General features: G+C 52.2%; 1 protein-coding gene across 3 annotated transcripts in view; it reads left to right on the top strand.

Annotated features, from left to right (window-relative positions):
* The window catches only part of CSF2RB (colony stimulating factor 2 receptor, beta, low-affinity (granulocyte-macrophage)), a 39,875-nt gene extending 31,996 nt beyond the window's left edge, over nt 1-7,879 (top strand). For all 3 annotated transcript variants that reach the window (XM_011978930.1, XM_011978929.1, XM_011978931.1), the window contains 6 exons: nt 255-394; nt 1,297-1,459; nt 2,809-2,899; nt 3,088-3,145; nt 4,025-4,128; nt 4,847-7,879. In XM_011978930.1, coding sequence (XP_011834320.1) covers nt 255-394; nt 1,297-1,459; nt 2,809-2,899; nt 3,088-3,145; nt 4,025-4,128; nt 4,847-5,972 — 1,682 coding nt within the window. In that variant the 3' untranslated portion in view covers nt 5,973-7,879. The remainder of the gene's footprint in view (nt 1-254; nt 395-1,296; nt 1,460-2,808; nt 2,900-3,087; nt 3,146-4,024; nt 4,129-4,846) is intronic.
* The last annotated feature ends 4,521 nt before the right edge of the window (nt 7,880-12,400 follow it).

Raw genomic sequence — 12,400 nt, 5'->3', positions numbered from 1 at the left:
AAAAAAAAAAAAAATAGGAGTGATGCAAGCACTGGGCCACATCGCTACAAAACAAGTGTATCTCAGCATCTCCCAAGAGGATACCACTCAGGTCAAAACATGATATAGTGAAGTGGGGATGAAAAGGATGAACCACGGACAGAACCTGGGGTCTTGTGCCAGTGGAGACAGCCCCAGTGTCTAGCATGAGACACGGGGAATGTTCTGTTGGAGGGTGGGTGTGATGACTGTCCTAACAGTGTCCCTCCCTCCAGTCCAGATGGCCCCTCCATCCCTCAACGTGACCAGGGATGGAGACAGCTACAGTCTGCGCTGGGAAACAATGAAAATGCAATACGAACACATAGACCACACATTTGAGATCCAGTACACGAAAGACACGGCCACGTGGAAGGTGAGGCCCTTTGCCCAGGGAGGGGAGAAACACTGGGGAGGGCGAGAGAGGAGAAAGCAACCAGCGGTGTTCCAACTGCAAGGTGTCGGGCCCTTGGCAGGTGACCAGTGAGAGGTAGCCACGGGGACGTGGTGATCACTAGGCTATGTGGTTAGCAGGTCACTGTTCCATCTCTTGGTGAAGTAACTGAGGTTCGGAAAAGTGGCGTGGCTTGGCCAACACGAATAGCTGACCCTGAGTTCCCAGGGAACAGAGGACCCTCTGGACAGGGAGGGGTTGAAAGGGCACTGGGAAGAAGGTTTTCAAAAGTCATGAAAGTTTGGGGTTATTTCCTCAGAGGAATCTCATCTGGACACACATGGAGGCTCAGACAGAGCTGCTTTCTGATGAGTCGGGGGTGCGCCCAGGCCAGGGCTCAGTCCCCTGCTTCCAGAGCCCGGAACAGAAACCACAGAACCAACTCCAGACCTTCAGACTAGAAATGGGGCAACTGAGGCTAGGAGGGAGGTGGGCCTGTGGTGGAGCCAGGAGCGGGCCTGGGGTCCTGAACTCCCATTATCAGGGTCCAGAGTCCAGTCAGCCTGCACTGCATTCCTGGAAAGGCCATAATGTGGGTGTGCTGAGAAGGCTCAAAAGATGGTGGGACAGGTGGTTTCAGGGTTCCGGGCCTTAGTGTTGTCAATGTCAGGGCCTGCATTGAGAGGCGGAGTCCCCGGTGCCATCCGAAGTGCTTTCCCTGGGTGGGACCTTAGGGAGGATCCACGGTGGTGAGAGAGAAGCCGCAGCGGGCCTGGGGCATGGCAGAAGCTGGGAGCCCGCGAAGCTGAGGGTCTAGGTGGGAGGGATTTGCAGCCGCTCCCACAGGCACCGGGCCAGGTCTCACCCTCAGCGCCAACCCACAGGACAGCAAGACTGAGACTCTCCAGAACGCCCACAGCATGGCCCTGCCAGCCCTGGAGCCCTCCACCAGATACTGGGCCAGGGTGAGGGTCAGGACCTCCCGCACCGGCTACAATGGAACCTGGAGCGACTGGAGTGAGGTGTGCTCCTGGGACACCGAGTCGGGTAGGTGAAGGCTGGAGTCCAGAGCTTCTGGCCAGGACCAGCTCCTAGTTTCTCACTGCCATATAATCCTCAATGCAATAGCTGTAGTAGACCTGCAACAACTTGTTGGTGAGCCCTCTCCCCAATTAGATGGTGGCCAAATAGAAAGGGAAGGCCTTTGCAAACAGCACCTCCCACCTGGTCGGCAGACCCGCAAGTTGAAAGAGGCAAAGGGTAAAGCAGGCAGAAACTGGACGTGGAGTCAGAAGTTCTCCATCCACTCTTCATGAGACAGCGCAGCTGGGCAGAGAGTGCAGGCTGTGTGGGCACAGATGTGGGGCTCCAGACCCCACCCCATTCAGGCCTCCTTCCCTCCCTTGGGCCACTAGTCATTGGAAAGTGACACCTGGTGTGCAATACAGACTGCAAGTGAGGACTTGAGGGAGCAGAGGAGAGCAGGTCTCGTGATCACTCCTCCTTTAAACAGGGACTTAGGCCTCTGTTAATATGGCCCTTGATTTCTTAGCTTTTGGGACTACCAAGTTTTTGTGGTTGCTCCGCCCGAGTTTCCTGTTACCATGGAAGCAAGAAAATCTAGAGCCGCAGACTGGGTCCTTGGATTGCAAGGTTTTGCTGTGATTCCTTCATCTTCCCACCTCCCTGCACTTGCCTCGTGCACTGACCCCTCACCTTTCACCATAGTGACCACCAGGTGACTCCTGTAGAACAAGACAAGTCCAAGGGGTCGTTTCAGAGGGAGTAAGGATACAGGAGATATTGGGAGCAACCCAAGTACACAGTCAGGCTTGGTAGAGGGGCCCAGGAAGAGGGCCACAACCAGGCAGAAACGAGGCCGGACCAATGGGCCCAAGGGAGGACCAAGAGGGGAGTCCTGAGGAACCTGGTCTGGGAGCTCAGGGCTGGGCAGCAGGAGGGATCAGGGGCCTCCAGAGGGGCCTTTGCACCTGCTGGTGTCTCTGCCAGCATGCCTTTCCCCATCTCCACCTCTCTAATCCTTCCTATTACTAGAGGCCCAGCTAATATGCCACCTCCTTCAGGAAGTCCCCTGTGATTGCCATGAACTGTGTGGTACTTGCCCTCCCTGTAGCACCTTCTGTGCTGTAGATCCTGGAAAGGATCTGACTCTCCGGTGTCCTCCCAGCACTTTGAACACTGTGGGGGTTCAGATCAATGCCCTTCTCAGCATGGATCTGGCCTCTCTCTACTAATCCCCCAAAGCAGTAAGTTCCAGAGCCCTAGGCCTGCACAGAGCAGGCTCTCAGGGAATACTGCGCCAACCCCACTCCCTGCCCTGAGGTCGATTTCCCTCCCTGATGCTGACACTCCTCTTCCTCCCCGGCTGCTGGAAGTGCTGCCCATGTGGGTGCTGGCTCTCGCTGTGATCTTCCTCACCATCGCTGTGCTCTTGGCCCTCCGCTTCTGTGGCATCTACGGGTACAGGTGAGGGGACTCTGTGGGGCTGGAGGTGGTAGCCGAGACCCCAGAGGGCACCAGGGAATCCCACCCAGCTCCCTCCAGGTCCTGCTCTGCCACTCACTTCCTGGGCCTCAGTTTCCCCTCTGGACACGAGCATGGGAGCAACTGGCCCTGAGTTCTCTGATGGCTGTCACCTCCCTGGTGTCTTCCAGGCTGCGTAGAAAGTGGGAGGAGAGGATCCCCAACCCCAGCAAGAGCCACCTGTTCCAGGTAGGAACTGGCTGCGAGGGGTGGGGTGGGGGCTTCTCTGTTCCTGCCTTTCTTGTCTCTGTCCCCACCTCCTCCTTCCCTTCCAGTGGGTTTTGGGTGGTAGGGATGTAGGTGGGCTGGAGGGGGGCTTTGGGAGCTTTGGGAGCGGGGCCAGCACTTGGAAATTCATTCCTGGGATTTCCTGCAGTGCCCATGCCTGGCCCTGCCTGCCAGAGCTCTGCATGGAGCCCAGTGGACAGAACTGAGTGTGGGGCTGCCCGGGACAGGGTGGGCTCACGGCGGGGGGGTCCTGCTACCAGGATGGATGGGGTGTCAGGAGGCAGAAGGGCTCCCCAAGGACAAGACACCTGGGCTGAGCTGTGAGGGTCCGAGTGGTGCCAGGTGGCAAAAGTTGCTCAGGCTCAGGGCATCTCAGGCTTAGGGCATCTTGAGGGTGGAGACGGAAACCTTTCAGGAAGGGAGCTGAGGGCATGGGACAGGAGGCTGGGGGCCATGGCGGGAGGCTGAGGTGACCATGGGGAAGACACCAGCATGGGAGCCCTTTAGTCAGGCAGGCGGGGCCAGCTTTGCCTGTGGAGGGATCTCTCTTGGCTGGTGTGGAGGAGAAATGTGGGCGAGCATGGAGACAGGCACTCCAGGTTAGGAAAATCACAGGAAAAGGACCCTGTCTTCAGGTATCAGGGACATGCGGGAAGTCCCAGACCCCTATCTGGGCCTCACTTTGCTGGTGTCAAAAGGCCATGGCCAGTCCTGAAGAAGTGGAGATGCTTCTCTTGTCTGGGGTCTCCTTGAATCTCCCTGCACCCCCATCCCCCTCTGCCTTGCCCCCACCTCGGGGGCCTCCTGATGCCCACAGGCCCAAATGTCCCTCCCTTGCAGAACGGGAGTGCAGAGCTTTGGACCCCAGGCAGCATGATGGCCTTCACCAGCGGGAGCCCCCCACACCAGGGGCCGTGGGACAGCCGCTTCCCTGAGCTGGAGGGGTGAGTGTCTGGGCTCATGGATCACTCCTGACCTCTGGGGAGCATACAGGGAGCTGACCCCATTGTGCAAATTGGGACTCAGGTGAGGTTGTTTGTGGCTCACTGTGAAGGGATCCAAGGGGACAGGTTTGTACTAAAGCAGGAGGCACCTGGGGTGGATGTGAGGAAGAACTTCCCCTTTCCAGGCTAGGGAGGGCCAGACAAAGTAAGTGACCAGAAGTGAAAGAGGGAAACAGATGGCCTTCCCCTCCCCTGTTGGCTCAGAGGTGTCACTGCAGAGGCCTCATGGGGTAGCTGGGTCTGTAAACTCCCGGGAACTCAGTGCCTGAGCCGGCAGCTCACCACCGACTCGGCAGGCAGAAGGGGGTGGCACGGTTGATAGAATGATGGAAGGGTGGCCCAGTGCACAGGCTGGGCATGAGCCTGGTGCTGAAGGAGGATGGACTTTAAGGTCAAAAGGGAGAGGGTTCCAGCCTTGCGGAGGAAGACCTTGAGCTCAGCATGGAGGATGGAGCTCCCGAGCCACAGACAGACTGAATTCATGTCCCGTGTTCTTCTCTGGGGTCCCTGCTCCCTCAGCCCTGCCCTGCTCAGGTTCTCACTGTGAGCTCTGGGGGACATCAGGGCTCCCAGAGAACCATCTCCACCCCACCTTGTGCCTGAGCCGAATCATCTGCCCAGGGTGGTCCCAACTCTTTGGCCCATGTTCTTCCCACAGGGTGTTCCCTGTAGGACTCGGGGACAGCGAGGTGTCACCTCTCACCATAGAGGACCTCAGGCATGCCTGTGATCCACCATCTGGGCCTGACACGACTCCAGCTGCCTCAGATCTGCCCACAGAGCAGCCCCCCAGCCCCCAGCCAGGCCCACCTGCCTCCTCCCACACGCCTGAGAAGCAGGTTTCCAGCTTTGACTTCAATGGGCCCTACCTGGGGCCGCCCCACAGCCGCTCCCTGCCTGACATCCTGGGCCAGCCAGAGCCCCCACAGGCGTGTGGGAGCCAGAAGTCCCCACCTCCGGGGTCCCTGGAGTACCTGTGTCTGCCTGCTGGGGGGCAGGTGCAGCTGGTCCCTCTGGCCCAGGCGATGGGACATGGCCAGGCCATGGACGTGGAGAGGAGGCCGAGCCAGGCGGCTGCAGGGAGTTCCTCCCTGGAGTCCGGGGGAGACCCTGCCCCTCCTGCTCTTGGACCAAGGGTGGGAGGACAGGACCCAAAGGACAGTCCTGTGGCTATACCCGCGAGCTCTGGGGTTCCTGAGGACCCTGGAGTGGCCTCTGGTTACGTCTCCTCTGCAGACCTGGTACTCCCCCCACACTCAGGGGCCTCGGCTGTCTCCCTGGTTCCCTCTCCGGGCATCCCCTCAGACCAGACCCCCAGCTTCTGTCCTGGGCTGGCCAGTGGAACCCCTGGAGCCCCAGGCCCTGTGAAGTCAGGGTTTGAGGGCTATGTGGAGCTCCCTCCAACTGAGGGCCAGTCCCCCAAGTCCCCAGTGAACAATCTTGTCCCCCCTGAGGTCAGAAGCCCTGTCCTGAATCCAGGGGAACGCCGGGCAGATGTGTCCCCAACATCCCCACAGCCCGAGGGCCTCCTTGTCCTGCAGCAGGTGGGCGACTATTGCTTCCTCCCCGGCCTGAGCCCCGGCCCTCTCTCACCACGGAGTAAACCCTCTTCCCCAGGACCCTGTCCTGAGATCAGGGATCTAGACCAGGCTTGTCAAGTCAAGAAGCCCCCAGGCCAGGCTGTGCCCCAGGTGCCCGTCATTCAGCTGTTCAAAGTCCTGAAGCAGCAGGACTACCTGTCTCTGCCCCCTTGGGAGGTCAACAAGCCTGGGGAGGTGTGTTGAGACCCTCAGACCTAGACAGGCAAGGGGACGGAGAGGGCTTACCTTCCCTCCCGCCTGACCTTCCTCAGTCATTTCTGCAAAGCCAAGGGGCAGCCTCCTGTCGAGGTAGCTGGAGGCCTGGGAAAGGAGTTAGCCTTGCTCCAGACCCCCTGACCTTCGGCAAATCACTTCTCTCCCTGCACTCACACACACACACACGTACGTGCACACATTTTTCCCCGCAAGTTAACTTATTTGTAGGTTCTGAATTATTAGAACTTTCTAGACATACTCATTCCATCTCCCCCTCATTTTTTTAAATCAGGTTTCCTTGCTTTTGCCATTTTTCTTCCTTCTTTTTCCACTGATTTATTATGAGAGTGAGGCTGAGGTCTGAGCAGAGCCTTGTCAGACTGAGACACGTCTGGTTGTGTTTAGGATTTATGTGGGCTGCCTGTCCCCGGCAGGTGCTGATGCACATGACATGATTCTCATCTGGGTGCAGAGGCAGGAGGCACCACTTGGGCACAGTGAGGGTTAGGGCTTGGAAGAGTGGCACAGGATTGGGCACGCTCAGTGAGGCTCAGGGAATTCAGACTAGCCTCGATTGTCATTCTGAGAAATGGGCATGGTAATGCGGGGGGTGGGGTGCAAGGGATGTACATGAGAGACTGAGAGCTTCTGGGGAGCCCTGCTGGTGATGTCTGCGGGACCTCCAGTCCCCTGAGACCCCATGTCATGTAGAGAAGTTAACGGCCCAAGTGATGGGCAGGCTGGTGGGACCTGGGGAACATCAGGAGAGGAGTCGAGAACCCACGTCTACTGCAGAAAAGTTGGGGGAAACTGCCTAACAAAGGAAAATGCCCCAAAGGCATATAAGCTTTAGGGCCTTTGGTCCAAATGGCCCAGGTGGCCACTCTTCCAGATAGACTGGGCAACTCTCACTCCCACCAGCCACAGATGAGGGGCTGCTGGTCAATGCCTGGGCCTACACCAAGGATTACATTTCTTTTAAATCTTGGCCTTTCAGATACATGAAAAATAATGGCATTAAATTGCTTTAATTTGCATTATTTTTGTTATCCAGTTTGCACATTTTTTTATAGGCATCTTAGGCATTGATGGGTAGTTTTTAACTGGGCCAAGCCCATTAAGATTTTTCTTCTGTTGGGTGCTATCATTTTCTGATTAAGTTTTTTCAACTATTAACATACGGTCTTTCATGGATGATGGAGTGTTTTCCCCCCAAATCTGTAGTTTGTCTTATAATGTTGTATTTGAGGTTTTATGGTGTACAAATGTGAATGCTTCTGTAATGTCAAACAGATCCCTAGTAAACTCCTTCTTCACTTTTACTGTCAAATTTACAAAGGTCTTCCCACTGCAAAGCAGCGTTTGTCCTAATTTATATAATTTTTTCTAGTTCATTTTGTGTTTTCAACTTTTCATGTAAAATTTTAATTATTTTTGAATGTACAGATGTGAGATGGAGGTGCCTTTTGGTATTGAAATTCTTTTTCCATGTATCTGAAGTGACATAGGAAGTCCTTGTATATGTACTTCATCGGCCCCTAGGCTTCCTATTTTGTTACCTCGTTCTCTCTATGGCATCCACCATTTTGATTGTTCTGCTTGTATATGTTTTCGTAAGTGGTTAAGCAAGTGTTCTCGTTACTTTTGCTCTTAAATCCCTGTTCATTACAGCAATGTTGGTGGTCAAAGAAAATGATAAACAACTTGAATGTTCAACGGTCCTGAAATTCATGACAACATTTTAGTACGTTGTAAAGTAGAATCCTCTGTTCATAATGAACAAGATGAACCAATGTGGATTAGAAAGAAGTCCGAGATATTAATTCCAAAATATCCAGACACTGTTAAAGGGGAAAAGTTGCAATCAAATATCTGTAACATAAAACAAAGTGAAACCCTGAATTTGTGTGTGCATGTTGGTGTAGCTGGAGGAAGGGGTTGCTCTTTGAAACCTCAATTGCTATTGTAAGTGATACAGCTCCAGTGACTGAAGGAACAGCAGGATCCTTAGTCTTGTCCCGATTTAAATAAAATGACACAGAAACACATGGAGTGGTTTTAAGGAGTGGAGAGTTTAATAGGCAAGAAAGAAGGAAGAAGGGACAGATGGAGGGGGGCTCCGAAGCTGAGAGAGGAAACCGAGTGCCACAAAAATTAGCCAGTTATATGAGGATGCTAGAGGAGGCGGTATCTGATTTGCATAGGGCTCAGGGGATTGGTTTGACCAGGCATCTCATTCATGTAACCCCTGAAAAACCTGGCCCTTTCACCCTAGCATTTTAATATGCAAATACAGGATGCCATGACGCTCTACACAGGTGGGGCTATGTGGGGGCGGCCATACTGCCATGCAAACCTAGGGGCAAGGAAAAGATGGTGGGAATTCCCGTGTTTGGGTGGACCCGGTTTCTAATGGTCCACATTTGCATATCAAAGGTTGCCAGCCTGGCTCTAAGAGCCGGGGCTTTCCTGCTAGACAAGAAACGTTTTTTGGAGCTGCTTTTAAGACAGAAATGAAAACTTCCCAAGGACCCCTTTTCCTCTCTATCTGCCTCAAATAATTTTTAAATAATTCCTATAACATAAGGAAATGAATTCTGCTAAACAGAAGGGCCTTTGGTCTTTGGGGCACTGCAGTGGGTACATGATGGCGTGTGGGACACCACGCAATGGAGGGAGATGCAGGGCGCTTCTGGGAAAATCCAGGAGGGCAGGGGGAAGAGGAAAGACAGTGAGGGAAAGGAGGATACAGAACACACTTTTTAAAAATCGTTTATTATTATCTGAAATTCCAACATAACTGAACGTCCTGTATTTGATCTCTAGCCATGAGAGTGAAAAACTAAATAGAGACCAAATTCCCCATAAAAATAACTGAGAGTGATCGAGAGCTTATTCCTGGCAGGCCCCGTTTGAGTGACCTATAAGATCAATTCATTTAGATACTATGGAAGTGGAAGATACTACGTTTATCATTTTCATCATTGAGGAAACTAAGGCACAGAGATGTCACACAACTTGCCCCAGGTCTGCCAGCAGGTAAGGGGCAGAGCCAGGATTTGAACTGTAGTCCTGTGGCTCAGAGCCTGCCCTCAAAAGGTAAGTCTGTTACCTAAAGATCCATACGTGGTTGTAAGATGATCCATGTTGGTTGGCAAAACAGAAAAATCCATAAACCAAATAAATTGATTTGGCGGCAGGGGGAGATTGAATCAGAGGTGACCCTGAAAAATGTCTGTTTATCTGGGAGCTGAACAATGAAGGTGCGGTTCTCACCCATTGGAGTCCTGAGAGACCTTTCCTGGAGGACTGCAGCTCCCTCGTCTGTCTTCCCCTGAGAACCCAGCCCAGAGCCATGCATGTAGTAGGTGATCATTGAGGTGAGCAAGGCCTGCAGGAGGCTGTCCCTGAGATGGAAGATGACAAAAAACTTATTAGGGGGAGGACAGGAAGCAGAAGTGGGCCGGGGAAGCTATTGGCCATCCAGAGTTGACATTTGTTCCCCCATGGGGAACTTGGGGGCATGAATTGCCTGTTGGAAGAGCCCGTGTTGGGTGGAAATGGCTAGGCCCAGAGCCCTTCATGGTGGGGAACCCTGAGAACCTACTACATAAGGAAGGAGTAGGGCTGGAGACCATCAGTAGCTTGGGTCTCACAAGCATTTCACATGTTTGATCACACAGAACCCTTGCACCAAGGCAGTCATTTGCTCCTAGAGGGAGCCTTTCCTTCTTTTGAAAACAATCCTTTCCCAACTCCAACAAGGCGACCTGCACCCAGGGTGCTCAATCAATAAAAGTTGGGCAGCCTGGCTCCGGGGACAGTGTGCCCAAAGCATTGAAATGCAGTGATTTGGGCCATGGGTCATGCTGGGTGTCCTGAGCAGGGGTACCTTCATCTGCCCGGTGACGCAGGTAGCAGCTCTCTGGGTCTGGTGGCACAGGAGGTAAAGGAATTTACCAAGCCAGTTGTAGGTACAGAAAGGCAGATTTATTAGAGAAGATATGAAAATACGTTGCAAGGTTACAATTACAATGAGCAGAGAAGGGGCTGTCTGCAAAGAGGCAGGCGCTAGAGGAAAGTTTCATAGGGTCACGCTGAAGAGGGCTACATGCAGAACAAGCAGAACGAGGTCGTTGTGCCCAGTTGTTTGTGATTAGCTGTCTCTCAGAACAGTTGCTCATTTTTCTCCCGACTTGGGCCCCTCCCCAACCTGGGGTTTCTTCCTCATCGTTGCTCATTTATCAGGACTCCACACCAGGGACCCTGAGTCACCCAACAAGTACTAACTCAAGTGTGGGTTCCTCTTAGAACACAGCCCCTCCAGCTTCTTTGGAAATCCCCGTGTCTGCCCAAACGATGTAGGACTTTTCCTCTTGGTCACTTTGCAAGCCAGGGCCCCCAGCCAGGGATGCCTTGCCCAGGTCTCACTCGGCCTCGCTGTCGTACCCCAGCTTGCCTGTATTATAACTTGTACCCATGTTCGGTGGTTCCTAAGCTCTTGTACCTCGCCCAAGAAGAATGAAGATATACTGGACATTGGAGGGTGAGGAGGGCTGAGAATAATTTTACTGAGCGATGAAAACGGCTTTCCGTGGAAAGGGAACTCAGGGGTGGGAGGTGGGTTGTCGGGGGAGGTTTTGCCATGTGGCTGGGTCTGGGGCCCTTTATGGATTCAAAATGAGGAGTGTGTGCTGATTGGTTTGTGAGTATGCAAAAAAGGTTAAAGGGACAACACCACTCAAAGGTGGGCACAACGGTGTAGGAAAACCAATCAGGAAAGGGTAGGTAGGGAGGTATATGTAAAATAGGTGAATGGTGAGGACCAATCAGAGGTAAGCATGCCAAATAGGAAGACAAGTTATCAAACCAGTCCAGTCGGAGGATTTAACTTGTAGCTTGGCTTTCAGGTTTTCAGCTGTCTTTGGCTTGGAGGTGGGGTTTCACCGAGGACCTGCCCCTATCTGCCTAGGCATTTGTCCACCTCCTACTTCTATCACAAACAGAGCATGTCTCAGCCTGTCTGTCCCACCACTCAACTTTGTCCCCCTGCCTTTATTACCCGTCTTGTAATTCCTGATTCACAGCTTTGTGTTCCAACTAGACTGAGAGCTCCCTGAGCCCAGCTACTGCCAGGCTTACTTCAGGCTTCAATGCCCAGCTCAGACCCAGTGCATCTGCTAGTGTGTGTGTGTGTGTGTGTGTGTGTGTGTGTGTGTGTGAAAAGTGTTTCTTGCTGGCTGGTTCTGGAAATTTGTCATTCCCTGTCCTCTATCTCCCTGTTAAAAACTTCAGCTGAATTAAATTTGAAGGAGTTTAATTGAGCAATAAACAATTTGTGAATTGGGCAGTCCCCAGAATCACAGCAGATTCAGAAAGACTCCAGGGGTGCCTTGTGGGCAGAACAAATTTATAGACAAAAAAAGTAAAATGACATACAGAAATCAGAACTGAGGTACAGAAACAGCTGGATTGGTTACAGATTGGCAGTTGCCTTATTTGAACACAGTTTGCACACTCAGCAGTGTATGAGCGGTTGAAGTATAACTGCTGGGATTGGCCAAGACTCAGTGATTGTTACAGGCACATACTCCTAAGTTGGGTTTTCAGTCCTGTCTACCTACTAAGTTAGGTTGCAGTTCATCCACAAGGACTCAAATATGGAAGTACCGAGTCCTTCTCAGGCCATATTTAGTTTGATTTGATATCCCCATTGAGATGACTCAACTATTCAGCTAAGGGCTGTAGACAGGGAAGAAATGTGACTAATTGCTGGATACTGCAGTATATTGAGTGTGCGAGACCATTATATCTAAAAAACAATGTACGTACTGCAATTTAAAATGTTTTGCTGCTAAAAATAAATGCTAACAGTCATGTGAGCCTTCAGCAAGTTGTCATCTTTTTGCTGCTGGGGGCTCTTGCCATGATGTTGATAGCTGCCGACTGAGTAGAGTGGTGGTTGTTGAAGGTTGGGGTTGTGTTAAAGGCTGTGGCAATTTTGTAGTGGCCACCAATGGAGTTTGCTGCATCTATGGACTCATCTTTCCATGAAATATTTATTGGTAGCATGCAATGTTATTTGATAGCATTTCTTTCCAAATTGAAGTTAATCTTCTCAAACCCTGCTGCTGCTTTATCAACTAAGTTTATTTGATATTCTTCATCCTTTGTTGCTATTTCAACATGTTCACAGCATCTTCACCAGGAGTAGATTCCATCTCAAGAAACCACTTTCTTTGCTCATCCATAAGAATCAGCTCCTCACCCGTTCAAGTTTTATCATGAGATTGTAGCAATTCAGTCACATCTTCAGGCCGTACTTCTAATTCTAGTTTTCTTTGTATTTCCACTATATCTGCAGTTCCTTCCTCCCCTGAAGTCTTGAATCCCTCAAAGTCATCCACAGGAGTTGG

This window comes from Mandrillus leucophaeus, unplaced genomic scaffold, assembly GCF_000951045.1.
Source record: "Mandrillus leucophaeus isolate KB7577 unplaced genomic scaffold, Mleu.le_1.0 Scaffold2, whole genome shotgun sequence".
Lineage (NCBI taxonomy): Eukaryota > Metazoa > Chordata > Mammalia > Primates > Cercopithecidae > Mandrillus > Mandrillus leucophaeus.
This window is presented reverse-complemented; position numbering and strand designations above follow the sequence as displayed.